The 14,607-nt window shown below is 39.4% G+C and overlaps 1 protein-coding gene across 2 annotated transcripts in view; it reads left to right on the top strand.

Annotated features, from left to right (window-relative positions):
- LOC145664577 (uncharacterized) overlaps positions 1 to 14,607 on the top strand; it is a 119,608-nt gene that overhangs the window by 84,559 nt on the left and 20,442 nt on the right. The window contains exons 4-5 of one of the 2 annotated variants that reach the window (XM_081731359.1): positions 1,242 to 1,409; positions 7,094 to 7,487. In XM_081731359.1, coding sequence (XP_081587485.1) covers positions 1,242 to 1,409; positions 7,094 to 7,487 — 562 coding nt within the window. The remainder of the gene's footprint in view (positions 1 to 1,241; positions 1,410 to 7,093; positions 7,488 to 14,607) is intronic. The other variant, XM_081731360.1, reaches the window with a different exon arrangement.

Raw genomic sequence — 14,607 nt, 5'->3', positions numbered from 1 at the left:
GAGCCCGCATCAACAATGCTTTTGAACTCACTGGTAGGGACACGCTGCGCCGAGTGTGGGAAGAACTTGATTTTCGGCTTGATGGCTGTCGAATCACTAAGGGGACACATATCAAACATTTGTAATTGATAACAAAAACTTTTTGAGTTTTTCTATGTGTTGAAAAAAAAATTATCGCAATTATGCAGTAATACTGTTATTACAGAGCTGTGAAATCGCTCCAATCATTTATAATAACCCTGTAGATTGCCAACCAGAACCCTCATTTCAAACAATTTACAGTCGCTTGTCAACTCCACGTGGAGTCTTAGTTGTCACAATTCCAAATGCTGTCCTTTAAGTTAGTGCTCGATTCTCTGTTCCAAAGACCAGGTTCCTTGTTCTTACATTGCCTGACATTGTTTCATATTAGCCATAGTATTGGGAAGACAAAACAAGTAGAGTGGGTGTTAAGACGTTACAACCCTGCAAATGCGGTCAAAAGAGGGATAGAGATAAGAAGGGATGCTATTGGGTTGTCAGCATGGGAACTTGGAAGAAATTTGCCGGACTGCACTTCTGTTAAGTAAGGCACTACATATCTATCCCTAGGGCTGTTTTATCGCGAGGTATATCTGTCTTAGGGAAGTTTTATCGGAGGTATATGTATCTCAGGACTGTTTTACCGGGAGTTGTGTTTTCCTGGGGGTATACTTATCCCATTACGCTGGCCAACTTAGGGTAGTCACATGACGTTTTAATCCAAAAACCAGAAAAGGAAGTGTTGAAGACTTCTCTGCTTAGTAGCTTCGAAACCCAACCGAAACCAATCAATTTGTGTGATCACCTAGAATTCCAGGGACGGTTTATAATCTCAACCCTGCCTACTTCAAATCACTGCTGAGAACCCATTGGCTCGTCAGACCGCTCATCGGCAGGGCGATTTTGCATACCACGAGATCTCTTTACTATTAAGCTTCTGTGTCTCTCATGTAATCTATACCTGCAAAGCTAAGAGAAAGCAAAGAATTCGACTCTGACCATTCTATCAAAAAAAACTATTTTCTTTTTGCCTAGAAGAAACATCAGAAGAAACATTAGTCTTTATTCAAAATTCCAGTATAAGGTTTACTTGTGAAACTGATGGAACAAGGGAAAATGTCAGTTTCAATCAACGAGTACTTGCAAATTATAAAACTGAACGCTTGACGTCTTGTCTTAAAATGCATTTTAAATTGTTGATCATTGTTTCCTTTAACTAGAATGGTGGATCTGGCGCACAAAGTGAGAGTCTTCCTCCTAAGAAAAGAAAACAGCTTATATGTTCAAAGATGATATCAGAAGAAACAGATGGACAACCATCAAGCGCAAATATAAGCGACAGCACAAACAAAAGAACTCGAACTTCAATAAAAGAACCACAAATTAATGTAAGTAAATCGCCATGTATAAGTAGTATGCAGAAAGGCAGAGATAAGAAGGTTGATATATGTTCTTATTATCAATACTATAGAGCGTCCCACCCTTAGATTGCAGTACAGGAGTAAATGGCAATGCTTTTCCTTATGCCCATTGTTGCCAAACTTAGCCTGAATTTTAGAAATAGTTTATTTTACTAGGTATGAATAAATTATTGTAGAACATTGTATTCTCTATCAAATAATCTGTTTTTCTCACATCAAGAAGAATTTTCAAGTATTGAAATAAATTGAAAGAGTGAAATCTTGCTAATGGCAAATTCTCAACGTCGCGCTAAATATATCACGTCATAAGTTCGGAACTCTAAGAGATATAACGATGAAACTTATACAGCTATTAATACCTTATTTGGTGCAAATGTTGGAAAAGTTTGCACTCAAAAAAACTTTTTGAATTTTAAAATAAAAAATAAAATGTAAGAGAAAGTGCATATACTATTCCAATGAAATATCTAAAAAGTTGACTAGTGAGAAACTTTTTTATTTTTCAGGTTAGATGGGGGTGCAAAGCGAGAAAAATATTGAGAAAAGATTGAAATTATTTTTAAAACAACTCGCAGGTCAATATCTTTCTTTATTTAAGTTTTATGACGTTTAGTGTTAAGCATCAACTTTCCAAAGCGAGCGCATCTGACCAGAAGAAAAGCAGTGATAAATCTTGCCGATGATATTTTCCTTACAATGTTTGTTTTAAAGTTACTGATGTATACTAAACGCAATGTTAACTTGAGAGCCGAATCACACGCGCATTAATACATGTTGCCGCGCGAACCTTTTCGCAGGAAAGCCTTTGTATGTGTGTGTGTGTTTTGGTTGCGTTCTCATTCGCCAGGGTTTCAACTGGCGCTGCTCTGGGTCTCAGCTGATATGCGCGGAGCGGTGATTTCTCATTCTTTTCCTGCCGCTTCGAAAAATGTTTCTTGGTTTATTTGTTTTTAATAATTCATGAAGACACGACAATAGTAATAAATATATTGGAAATTCGCACGTGATGTATTTGCAATCCTCACAATTAAAACTTGAGAGCATTAAAACTATTTTGATTATTCATTTCAATTGATTAAGGTAAGAAAGGATAAAAAATGAGGTTACTCTCATATATCTACCTGGGAAAGGTCAATCATAAACAGAAACACACAAGCAGCCACCCTCCCACATAATAAATTAAAAATACGATTTTTTTTTTCTCAAAGCACAGCAACTCTACGTTAGCAATGAGTAAACCAGCTGCGAACCGGCAACAATCATATCAACAATTTCTTCAACAGTTTTGTCTGCATATTTTTCTCTTAGTCGAGAGTACACATTGTTGACAATTTACTTTGCTTGACTTTAAAGAGGTTTCCCTTCCTCATGTTTGCAATAATACTGAGAAGATAATTCGGATTCATTCATGATTTCAATTTCGCACTTAACACTCTCCATGGTTTCAGTTTCACTACACCCACGTACCCACACTAACGCAAGCGCGAAGACAATATTTGGCAGAGCAGTGTTACTCTCTGCACAAAAATTGCAGAAGTTACATGTGAGTCCCGTTCTTTCTTTTGTTTCGTTTATCAGCAGGCATAGAATTTTCTTACGGAGTAGCAACTCTAATTTATGTATCATATAAAAATATTAAGCCATTTCCTATCCATTGTGGACGATTTCTAACATTGATCAATTAACTAATTATACTGGTCTTCTGTTTTTGATAAAAGATTTTTCAAGTTTATAATCTTGCAACACTTGCAAGTGACTCGCATCTTAGCTACCGGCTTTTCACTCTTTTCTTTCCTTCTCTCTTTCCGATTCTGAGTCGTGACGTCATTTTCATAACACGTTACTAATAAATCTAGTACCTTCTATTTTAAATATTGTTTCTATATTAATATTTTTATATACTTGAACTCAATTAGCTCTTTGAATGATCTCCTAAGTAATGTTTTACGTGTGTAACGTGAAGAACTATGTAACATGCGCGGAGTCGCCCGAATTGAAGTTGCGTATCTCGGCTATCAGGATAAGGTCGCGGCGAGTATAGAGTATTGTGCTATAACGATGAGTGTTTACTGTTGATGGTATGCGAGCACAAATCTACTGCTTAACGGAACCAACCATATTCGCAAAATCGAATCCTGGACCTCACCTACGATAAACATTGCGTCAACTCCACTCAATCTTACGTTCCACTACTTACTTCCCTCGTTTTCCTTGAGTTGCACACACACACACACACACACACACATATATATATATATATATATATATATATATATATATATATATATATATATATATATATATATATATATATATATATATATATATATATATATATATATATATAATAATCCATTAATAATAAGTCTCCTCATTCCTGGTAATAAAAAGTTATTAGTTTTGTAATTGATTCATTTATAGTAGTCCTTGATGCTGTTTCAGCTGACAATTTTGACAATAAAAGTTGGTTTCGTTTGCAATTCCACTTCTCTTATTTACTTTGAATACACATATGAAAATGACAAAAGCGTTCATAACAAATAACTTTATGAGCTCACAAAGCAGAATGAAAGGCCTCTTTATTCTTCCCCCTCCCCCCCCCCATGCTTCTTTAGGAAGCAGGGTTTGATAATTCTGTTTGGTTTTGTTTCCTCACCCAATGATCTGGCTGTCACTATACGTGATTTAAAGTCACAACTTGCGCGTTTGTTTAGAACAGACATAATGGGGTTTCTTTTCATTCTTTTTCTGTTTCCAGACTGATAGAGGTGTCAGAAGTGAGTATAGAAACTAGGGAGGTTCAGCTCCTATTCACCATTGCATTTGTCATAATCATCATCATCATATTTTATTGGCAGGCCACTTGCTGCAACTCAGAAGCTTCCACGATCCACGGTCTTCGGTTAACCTCTTCGTCTTCACGTATGATTTTTCTATTTTGATATCGTCCAGTAATTGTAGTCTCTTTTCGTCCCCTCCCTCCTTTTCCTGCCACCATACCCTCTAGCACGTCCTTCATGATACAGTCTTAAAACATCGGAAGTGGGGAGAAGCCGCCTTCACAATATACTTTATGATGTAACTGGTTTGACAAATGGAATTGGATTAGCGGATATTTTGCTTACACAGACGAACGAGCGTTCTCGTACGTCACATTTTCTCGTCACTTATCACTATCACCCTACTCCAGTTTTCACTCTTATCCAAATTCAGTAGCAGTATCTTACCCATTGCTATTCCTTAGTTTGCCGCACAATCGGTACAGGAAATTTGTGTGTGGAACTGTTTAGCCTGCCATTTATTTCAATCATATGTTTTCTATTCGTTTCCTATGTTCTCTCGATTTCGTATTGCTTCCATCAAAATTTTATTGCAACGATTTATAAATCATCATTAAAAAAAAAAAAAAAAAAAACTTCTAACACACAATTGTTAGACTGTTATTTCGTACCCTCTAATTCGCCGTTCTAAATGAATTTGCGCGATTGGAACGACAAAAGAGTTGAAAATATATGAATTTAAGAAGGATTTATTTACAGACTCGTCACTCTTTCTGTCTTTCTTGTTCTTTCTTCGAAATAAAACATACGGCGGAAGAAATATGGCAATAGCGCGCTCCATTTACTCTGTACTGCAATCTAAGAGTGGGACGCTCTTTAGTAAATGGTTCTCGACTTTCCTGGTTTCAGTAGTATAGTTGTCTGTATTACTGAGATTACTTTTCTACATGTATTACTTTTCTGCACTGTTCCCGATATATTCGTTCAAGTATTTTCTTCTGACCTTTTTTACTCATAGGGTAAAAGTTTTTAAATATAACGAATGACCCCGTTTTTTTAAAGTATTCCATGCACTTAAATTTTATGAATTGATAAGGGGTAGTATATTACTCTTTTACAGTGCATCCTTGTGTGTGTGTGTGTGTGTGTGTGTGTGCGTGTATAGGTGTGTATGTGTGCGTGTGCGTGTATAGGTGTGTGTGTTTGTTTTAAATTTCTTTCTCCAGTTAATTGGGTTTGAGACTGTCCATTTGAATGTCCGTTTCCGTAATATATCTGATTCTATAGTAGTGCAGTGCAGTGACTTGAATCATTATTTTGATTTTATTATTTCAAATTATATTAGGGTTACCGTAAGTAGAGTTAATTTACAGGCCACAAATTATTAATTTTCAAAAATTGTTTTTGGTTTATATTTGTAGTAATGTCAAATCTGAAGCTTAGTAGCAGATTTTGTAAATTTTTTGGGTGTATAGATAAGTTAGAACCAAAAAAAAAAAACGCAAAACACAACGCTCAAGAAAGTACACTTTTAAGTTTTTTTTTTTTTTTTTTTTTTTTTTTTTTTTTTTTTTTTTTTTGCTAAACGCTGACGCTTAATCAAATAAAAAAAAGAGAGTGATAAACTTGGAAATAGAGGATTGTATCGTAGAGTGATTTTATTTGGATATTCCCTCTCTCTGTTTCTTTTCACTGTTGATATTTTTAGGGTAAATTTTGGAAGATATACCTGGGTGACGACTGCTGACGTAAGGATCTGGAGATACCTATTGAGGGATAATGCGATGGAACAAATAGGATTTCCCAAATAGTCAAGGTATACGGGTGGGGAGCGTTTGATACGGTGAAGGTGGAATCTTGTTAATTGGAAGTATTTCATATTATTGATAATTTAATGAGTGCGCGAGAACGAACCGTGGATGTTCTACACGGTGGTGTACTTAAGAAAAAATCCGACGTATACAGACCGTATATATGAAATATGAAAATAGCCAGGTTATGTGATCCAGCTTTTTTGAGGCAAGATAGTGTGGTGATGTCCTACTTACCTCTCAACGGCACCGGATTCGAGCTCCAGTCGTGATTCTAAGCAGGGGCGACCTCACGCGGGGGATCCACCCAGAACTTCGTAATTCGGTATACAATTCGTATACTTTCTTAATGCAAATATACTTGTTTAGCAAAGAAATGATTGATGTAGCCTAAAGATTGGATCTTTCACTTCATCTCTACCCATCCCCCTTTTCTTATAAAAGCAATCTAGTTCTGTTTTTTTTTTTTTTTTTTCTGAGAGTATAGGTGAGAGTACGTAACAATTATTTATCATCCTTTCGGGTGCAGAATAACACCGGTTCAATACTACGTAGGCATAGTATCATGTAATATTGGACCCCCACACTTTGGACTCTCAAAAGACATGTATGGATACGTGCCTGGTTCTAAGCCCACGTTAATACTAAGTTGGACCTATACTTCATAATCTCAGTGATGGGTTGAGCTGATTTGAGTTGTTTATGAGTTTAACGTCCCTTTCAGCAGCAAGGCTATTAGACACGGGACCTACTGATTAACGGGAAATCCGAACCACACGAGCTTCCTCCGGGAATTGAGCCCGGGTCTCCCACATCAAAAGCACGTACGCTAACCGCTTAGCCACGGATGAGCTTAATCTGGGTGTTGGATATGGACGTAAAACGGAGTCTCAAAACTTAAAACTCAGATATTAAACGGTATCGCTTATCTTGAAGAAGCAGGATGAAGAATAACATTTTTTCAACATCGCGACTTAAGTATATTTCAGGTGCCATTCTCTTTGAAACATTTTATATTTCGCTTTACTCATAAGTGCTTATTCTCCAATTTTTATTCTAGACTGCAACTAAGGATAAAAAGACAAACGACGGCAGCGACCAGAAAAACTTCATCTTGCCTACTATTCTAAATGCTGAAGAAGAAAATACTGAAGTCGAGCATGAAGTGAACTCTGAACACAACGAAGAACTTCATTGCTTTATTTGTAATAAAGTAGTTCCGCAATCGCTGGCTACAGATCTAAGTGTATTGACCGAAACAACAAAAATTAAGATGTCTGATAAACTAGGTAAATTTGTAGAAGGAACTGGATTATGTGTAGTGGATGACTATATTCTGTGTAAGAAATGTGCACAGTTAGTTAATTATGTTGATCGTATTGAAATGGAAGTATGCTTGTTGAAGAAACATATTGTCAGTTCCATAAAGAAGAACCAAACAAGAGATAGTGTAGGTAAGTACCGAATGTAAGATAATTGTCTCACGAAAAAAGGAGTTAATGCATTGTGCATGTGAAGCAGTGGCGTAGTCAGAGGGAGGCTGACCTGGTTGAAGCTCCCCTCCTCCTAAATTATTCTTCTTACATGCACTACATTCCATTTGTGATCCCGATGGTACAAAGTTTTAAAAATTATTTATCTCAAGAAAATAAATATCGCACAATAATGTTCAACAACTTACATTCAAGGAACTTTAACATTAATTGCAGCAAATTAATTATATGTTGTATTAATCTTTTTGAGTTCTTTCTTGTCACCACATGCTAAAATATTCATCATTTGCATGTTGCACTAGAAAGCATTAAAAGAGAAAGTAGCTGTTTAACTTGTTTTTCTAAACTCCTTTTTAACAAATAGTTTCTGCGTACCCAAATTATTAACATGCGTAATTCAGCATCATGAGGTAATTGGAAAGCAACTTGAATTAGGATGTAACGAACTCTGTTCCGAAACCAGAAATAATGGAACTTGGGTGACAATACGCTGACCACGCATCATCCCGTTGCCCGAGCCTCCTCTGACTGGCCATAGCTTTTTATGGGCTGGAGCATGGAGCAAAAGCAACTTTACTTTAGTACTTTCTTCTTCCAATTAGCTAACATCACTATTTCACTGCCGTGCAACTGAAGAAAAGTGAAAATAATGGATGCGTGGACAGTGCATTGGCTTCCAACATGACACAAATGAAATGAAATTGTTGAGTTTTACGTCCTACGGTTATGCCGGTTAGCCTAAGGAGACGGTGATGATGAGAGATGAATAAAATGGTGGAATGAAGAAAGTGGAAGGAAACAGGAGAATCCCGAGAAACCCCACGCACACAGTGTTTGTCCACCACAAAGTTCACTTGGCGGAAGCAGGGTTTGAACCCGGGACCCCAAGCACCAGAGGTGAACGCTCTATCACTTAGCCACCGCGGCCCCACGTACAGCAGAATAGCGTACAGGCCGACCTCGTCTGTTGACTGACAGAGACCGCCGACAGTTGAAGAGGGTCCTAAAGTGTAATAGGCAGACATCTATCCAGACTATCACACAAGAATTCCAAACTGCATCAAAATCCACTCCAAGTACTATGACAGTTAGGCGTGAGGTGAGATTCATGGTCAAGTGGCTGCTCATAAGCCACACATACGCAGGTAAATTCAAAACGACGCATCGCCTGGTGTAAGGAGCGTAAACATTGGACGATTGAACAGTGGAAAAACGTTGTGTGGAGTGACGAATCACAGTACACAATGTGACGATCCGATGGCAGGGTGTGGGTATGGCGAATGGCCAATGAACGTCATCCGTCAGCGTGTGTAGTGCCAACAGTAAAATTCGGAGGTGGTGGTGTTATGGTGTGGTCGTATTTTTCTTGGAGGGGATTTGCACCCCTTGTTGTTTTGCGTGGCACTCTCACAGCGCAGGCCTACATTGATGTTTTAAGCACCTTCTTGCTTCCCACTGTTGAAGAGCAATTCGGGATTGGCGATTGCATCTTTCAACACGACCGAGCATCTGTTCATATTGCACGGCCTGTAACGGAGTGGTTACACGACCATAACATCTCTGTAATGGACTGGCCTGTGCAGAGTCCTGACTTGAATCCTATAGAACACCTTTGGGATGTTTTGGAACGCCGACTTCGTGCCAGGTCTCACCGACCTACATCGATACCTCTCCTCAGTTCAACACTCCGTGAAGAATGGGCTGCCATTCCCCAAGGAACTTTCCAGCACCTGATTGAAAGTATGCCTGCGAGAGTGGAAGATGTCATCAAGGCTAAGGGTGGGCCAACACCATATTGAATTCCAGCAGTACCTATGGAAGGCGCCACGAACTTGTAAGTCATTTTCAACCAAGTGTCTGGATACTTTTGAACACATAGTATATATATATATATATATATATATATATATATATATATATATATATATATATATATATATATATAGATAGATAGATAGATAGATAGATAGATAGATAGATAGATAGATAGATAGATAGATAGATATAGATATATATATAGGTGTGAGGATTTCACCAGTGGATTTTGGCTACATAATAAATGAACCCCCTGTCGTTACATATACAGGGTGTTTCAAAACAACACCGACAACGTTTGGATGGTGATTCCTGACACCAAGATAAAACGAAAAGTATAGACCAACCTGGGTGCACAAATGCTTTCTTTTGGAGTTATAGACTGCCGAAAACACGGAAAAATGAACTTTAAAGGTCCATAGCTCCGAAACTTTGGGACCTATCGTAGTCGGGTTAAGACTTTATTTAGGAACTAGCATGTGTCCTAACCAAATATCCATGTTTCAGAATCCTGCGGTACTTCCGTAGCAATTTTTGTAGAAGTAGTTTGTGAATATTTCAAATTATAAGACCGTAGCCAAACTCCCTCTCCAAAAGTTGTTGTGTGAGTACCTTAGCATTCTGAAACATGTATTTTTGGATAGCCCACATACTAGTTCCTAAGTAAAGTCTTGACTCGACTAAAGTAGGTCACATAGTTTCGGAGCTATGGACCTTTAAAGTTCATTTTTTCATGTTTTCGACAGCCTATAACTCCGAAAGGAAGCATCTGTGCACCCAAGTTGGTCTATACTTTCGTCTTATCTTAATGTCAGGAATCACCTCCCAAACGTTGTCGGTGTTGTTTTGACACACCCTGTATATGTAACGACAGGGTGTTCATTTATTATGTAGCCAAAATCCAGTGGTGAAATCCTCACACCTAAACAATAAAAAAAAGCCATATGAACATAAGACGAAAAACGCGTTGTTTCAAAGTTACAAGATGCCGAAATCAAGAAAACTATGAGAAACTCTTCTTGAAAACTATGAGAGACATCAATGGCGGTTAAAGAAATAGTACGTTGTCTATCTAAATAACCATGTTCCAGAGTTGGGACGTATCGGAGCAACAGATTTTATAGAGGAAGCTTTGGTATAGGTTCCGCTCATCCTCTCCTCTCTTTAAAATCATATGCGGAGGTACAACTCAACTCTGAAACATGGTTAATTAGATAGAAAGCGTACTAGTTCCTAATATTTATTTAACCGCCGTTGATATCGCTCATAATTTTCGAGCTAGACAACCTCAAAGTTACAATTTTCTCGATTTCGACATTCGTAACTTTGAAACAACGCGTTTTCCATCTTATGTTCCTATGGACGTTTTCTATTTTTTAGGTGTGAGGATTTCACCAATGGATTTTAGCTACATAATAAATGAACACCCTATATATATATATATATATATATATATATATATATATATATATATATACAGGGTGGTCGTGCATGAATGTCGGAAAATTCGTGAGATGAATCTACAGGTAAAAACAAGCAAAAAATGTCATATGAACATTGGGTGAATGCGGCTTCGTTTGGACGCTAGAGGCGTCTGAAATGTCACCTTCCGAGGCGGCAATTTGCAATATCTCAAGAACGGAGAGAAATACGAATATCGGGTCAAAACATATCAAAGGAAACCCCATCCGAAGAATCCAATTATGCATAAGTGGTGGCGAAACAGTGGCGGCGCTAGAGGGGGGCACAAAGAAAGTGAATGAAACATGGAGAAAAGTGAACAATTTACACTGAAAAATTGTAGGAAGGGATGTTACTTGGAATACAACAACAAATGTTAATGAACAAAGGCAACAACGGCTAGTCTGCAGGGACTTTATGGGAGGCGGATTGTAGGAATACAGTATCTTTGTATTGGTGAGAAATAGGAATGTCGGGTCAAAAGATATCAAAGGAAATGCCATCCGAAGAATCCTTTTATTTATAAGTGATGGCGAAACAGTGGCGGCGCCAGGGGAAGCACAAAGAAAGTGAATGAAACATGGAGAAAAGTTGAAATTGGTGAAAACACAACTATTTGAAAGCAATCAGGAAACAAGGAATACAACTCTAGGTGTACTGTATGATACATGTCCGATGACAGAGGACAAAGTTTGTAAATGATATATACAAACATATCTACATAGCATAGCTACAGTAGGTGGAACAAGGGGGCGTGCAGAGCGTCGCGTAGTAGAGTTAGTTATAGGAGTAGTGAAAGCGTGGGTAACGAAGGTGCAGAGGACAGCGCACAGTTCATTCGTACTGAATGGGGCAATGACAGTAACAGCACAAGCGTTTTAGTGCTACACTCTACAGGCAGGGCAGTAATCCATGTGTATGTGAATGTGGTTTACTTTGTGTCGTGTGAAACAGTGTTGATGTTGACAAGCGCTATGTGTAATGCACCACAATGAATAGGGTAGTATACACTAACGCCGAAATGGCAGATATGCATTTGATGTACGGCTTAGCGGAAGGTAATGCAGAAGAAGCACGTAGGTTATATGCGGAACGCTACCCAGATCGACAAATTCCAGCACCGGGGATGTTTATTCGTATTCATCAGCGATTGCGGGACACTGAGTCATTTCTTCCCAACACAGACATTCCGAGACGACGACGCGTTCGAATACCCCCCTTGAAGGGAGGGTACTCCGACATGTGACCCGGAACCCGAGTATTAGTACCCGACGAATAGCAAGGCAGGAACACGTTTCGCATCAAGTCGTGCTAAGCATCTTGCATAGTAATAATATCAGACCATACCACGTACAATGAACGCATGCGTTATATGATGGTGACTATCAAACCCGACGACGTTTCTGTCGTTGGTTATACCGCCGCTGCCGTGTATCACCAGCCTTTCTAACACAGGTATTGTTCTCGGATGAGGCATTATTCACACGGGATGGCATCACAAATTTCCACAATGACCATCGATGGGCACTCAACAACCCGCATGCAATTGTAGAGACGAAGCATCAACAGCAACAACGTTGTGGGACCACATTTCTTACCACAGCGATTGAACGCAATATCGTATCTCCAGTTTCTGACTCAGAACCTACCTATTCTGCTTGAAGATGTGCCACTGAGGACACGACAGTGTATGTGGTTTATGCATGATGGCGCCCCTGCCCACTCATGTCACACCATTCGTGCATATCTGAACAAAACATTTCCAAGCAGGTGGATAGGTCGTGGTGGAAAACAAGCATGGCCCCCACGTTCACCCGACCTGAATCCCCTAGATTTTTTCCTGTGGGGTTACGTGAAGAGTCTAGTGTATACACGGCCCCTGCATGATGTTAAAGATCTTCGCCAGCGTGTATGTGCTGCATTTGCCACATTACGGCAAACGCCAGCAATATTGGCACCAGTCAGACAATCCTTACGCCATCGTGTAACTGTCTGTCTCGAAGATATGCACGAATAGTGTGACATGAGTGGGCAGGGGCGCCATCATGCGTAAACCACATACACTGTCGTGTCCTCAGTGGCACATCTTCAAGCAGAATAGGTAGGTTCTGAGTCAGAAACTGGAGATACGATATTGCGTTCAATCGCTGTGGTAAGAAATGTGGTCCCACAACGTTGTTGCTGTTGATGCTTCGTCTCTACAATTGCATGCGGGTTGTTGAGTGCCCATCGATGGTCATTGTGGAAATTTGTGATGCCATCCCGTGTGAATAATGCCTCATCCGAGAACAATACCTGTGTTAGAAAGGCTGGTGATACACGGCAGCGGCGGTATAACCAACGACAGAAACGTCGTCGGGTTTGATAGTCACCATCATATAACGCATGCGTTCATTGTACGTGGTATGGTCTGATATTATTACTATGCAAGATGCTTAGCACGACTTGATGCGAAACGTGTTCCTGCCTTGCTATTCGTCGGGTACTAATACTCGGGTTCCGGGTCACATGTCGGAGTACCCTCCCTTCAAGGGGGGTATTCGAACGCGTCGTCGTCTCGGAATGTCTGTGTTGGGAAGAAATGACCCAGTGTCCCGCAATCGCTGATGAATACGAATAAACATCCCCGGTGCTGGAATTTGTCGATCTGGGTAGCGTTCCGCATATAACCTACGTGCTTCTTCTGCATTACCTTCCGCTAAGCCGTACATCAAATGCATATCTGCCATTTCGGCGTTAGTGTATACTACCCTATTCATTGTGGTGCATTACACATTATTTTAGAATGTTAGAATATTGAACAACTGCTATAGAATGGCATTATGTTGACCATGGTAAGTACAATACCTCTTGTTTTTACAGTACACTGGGTCTCATCTTCCATACGTGTTTTTTACGATCTGCACGTTTCATCACTAGGAGTGTTTAACAGTTTCTTTGCAGCTCCCATGCGCCGCCACTGTTCCGCAGTACGTGTGCATAATTGGATTCTTCGGATGGGATTTCCTTTGATATCTTTTCACCCGACATTTCTATTTCTCTCCGTTAAAATGATACTGTATTTTAACATTCCACCTCTCATAGTGTCCCTACAGCGTAGCCATTGTTGCCTTTGTTCATTAACATTTGTTGCTGCATGTTCCATATAACATCCGCTCCTACAGTTTGTCAGTGTAAATTGTTCACCTTTCTCCGCATTTCATTCACTTTCTTTATGCTTCCCCTGGCGCCGCCACTGTTTCGCCATCACTTATTCATAATTGGATTCTTCGGATGGCATTTCCTTTGATATCTTTTGACCCGACATTCCTATTTCTCACCATTACAAAGATACTGTATTCCTACAATCCGCCTCTCATAAAGTCCCTACAGACTAGTCATTGTTGCCTTTGTTCATTAACATTTGTTGTTGCATATTCCAAGTAACACCCCCTCCTACAATTTTTCAGTATAACTTGTTCACTTTTCTCCACGTTTCATTCACTTTCTTTGTGCCCCCCTCTAGCGCCGCCACTGTTTCGCCACCACTTATGCATAATTGGATTCTTCGGATGGGGTTTCCTTTGATATGTTTTGACCCGACATTCGTATTTCTCTCCGTTCTTGAGATATTGCAAATTGCCGCCTCGGAAGGTGACATTTCAGACGCCTCTAGCGTCCAAACGAAGCCGCATTCACCCAATGTTCATATGACATTTTTTGCTTGTTTTTACCTGTAGATTCATCTCACGAATTTTCCGACATTCATGCACGACCACCCTGTATATATATATATATCGTAGTGCTGTCGAAATCGGTTTTTGAG

The sequence above is a fragment of the Thermobia domestica genome, chromosome 11 (genome assembly GCF_964235325.1).
Source record: "Thermobia domestica chromosome 11, izTheDome1.hap1.1, whole genome shotgun sequence".
In the NCBI taxonomy this organism is placed as follows: domain Eukaryota; kingdom Metazoa; phylum Arthropoda; class Insecta; order Zygentoma; family Lepismatidae; genus Thermobia; species Thermobia domestica.
This window is presented reverse-complemented; position numbering and strand designations above follow the sequence as displayed.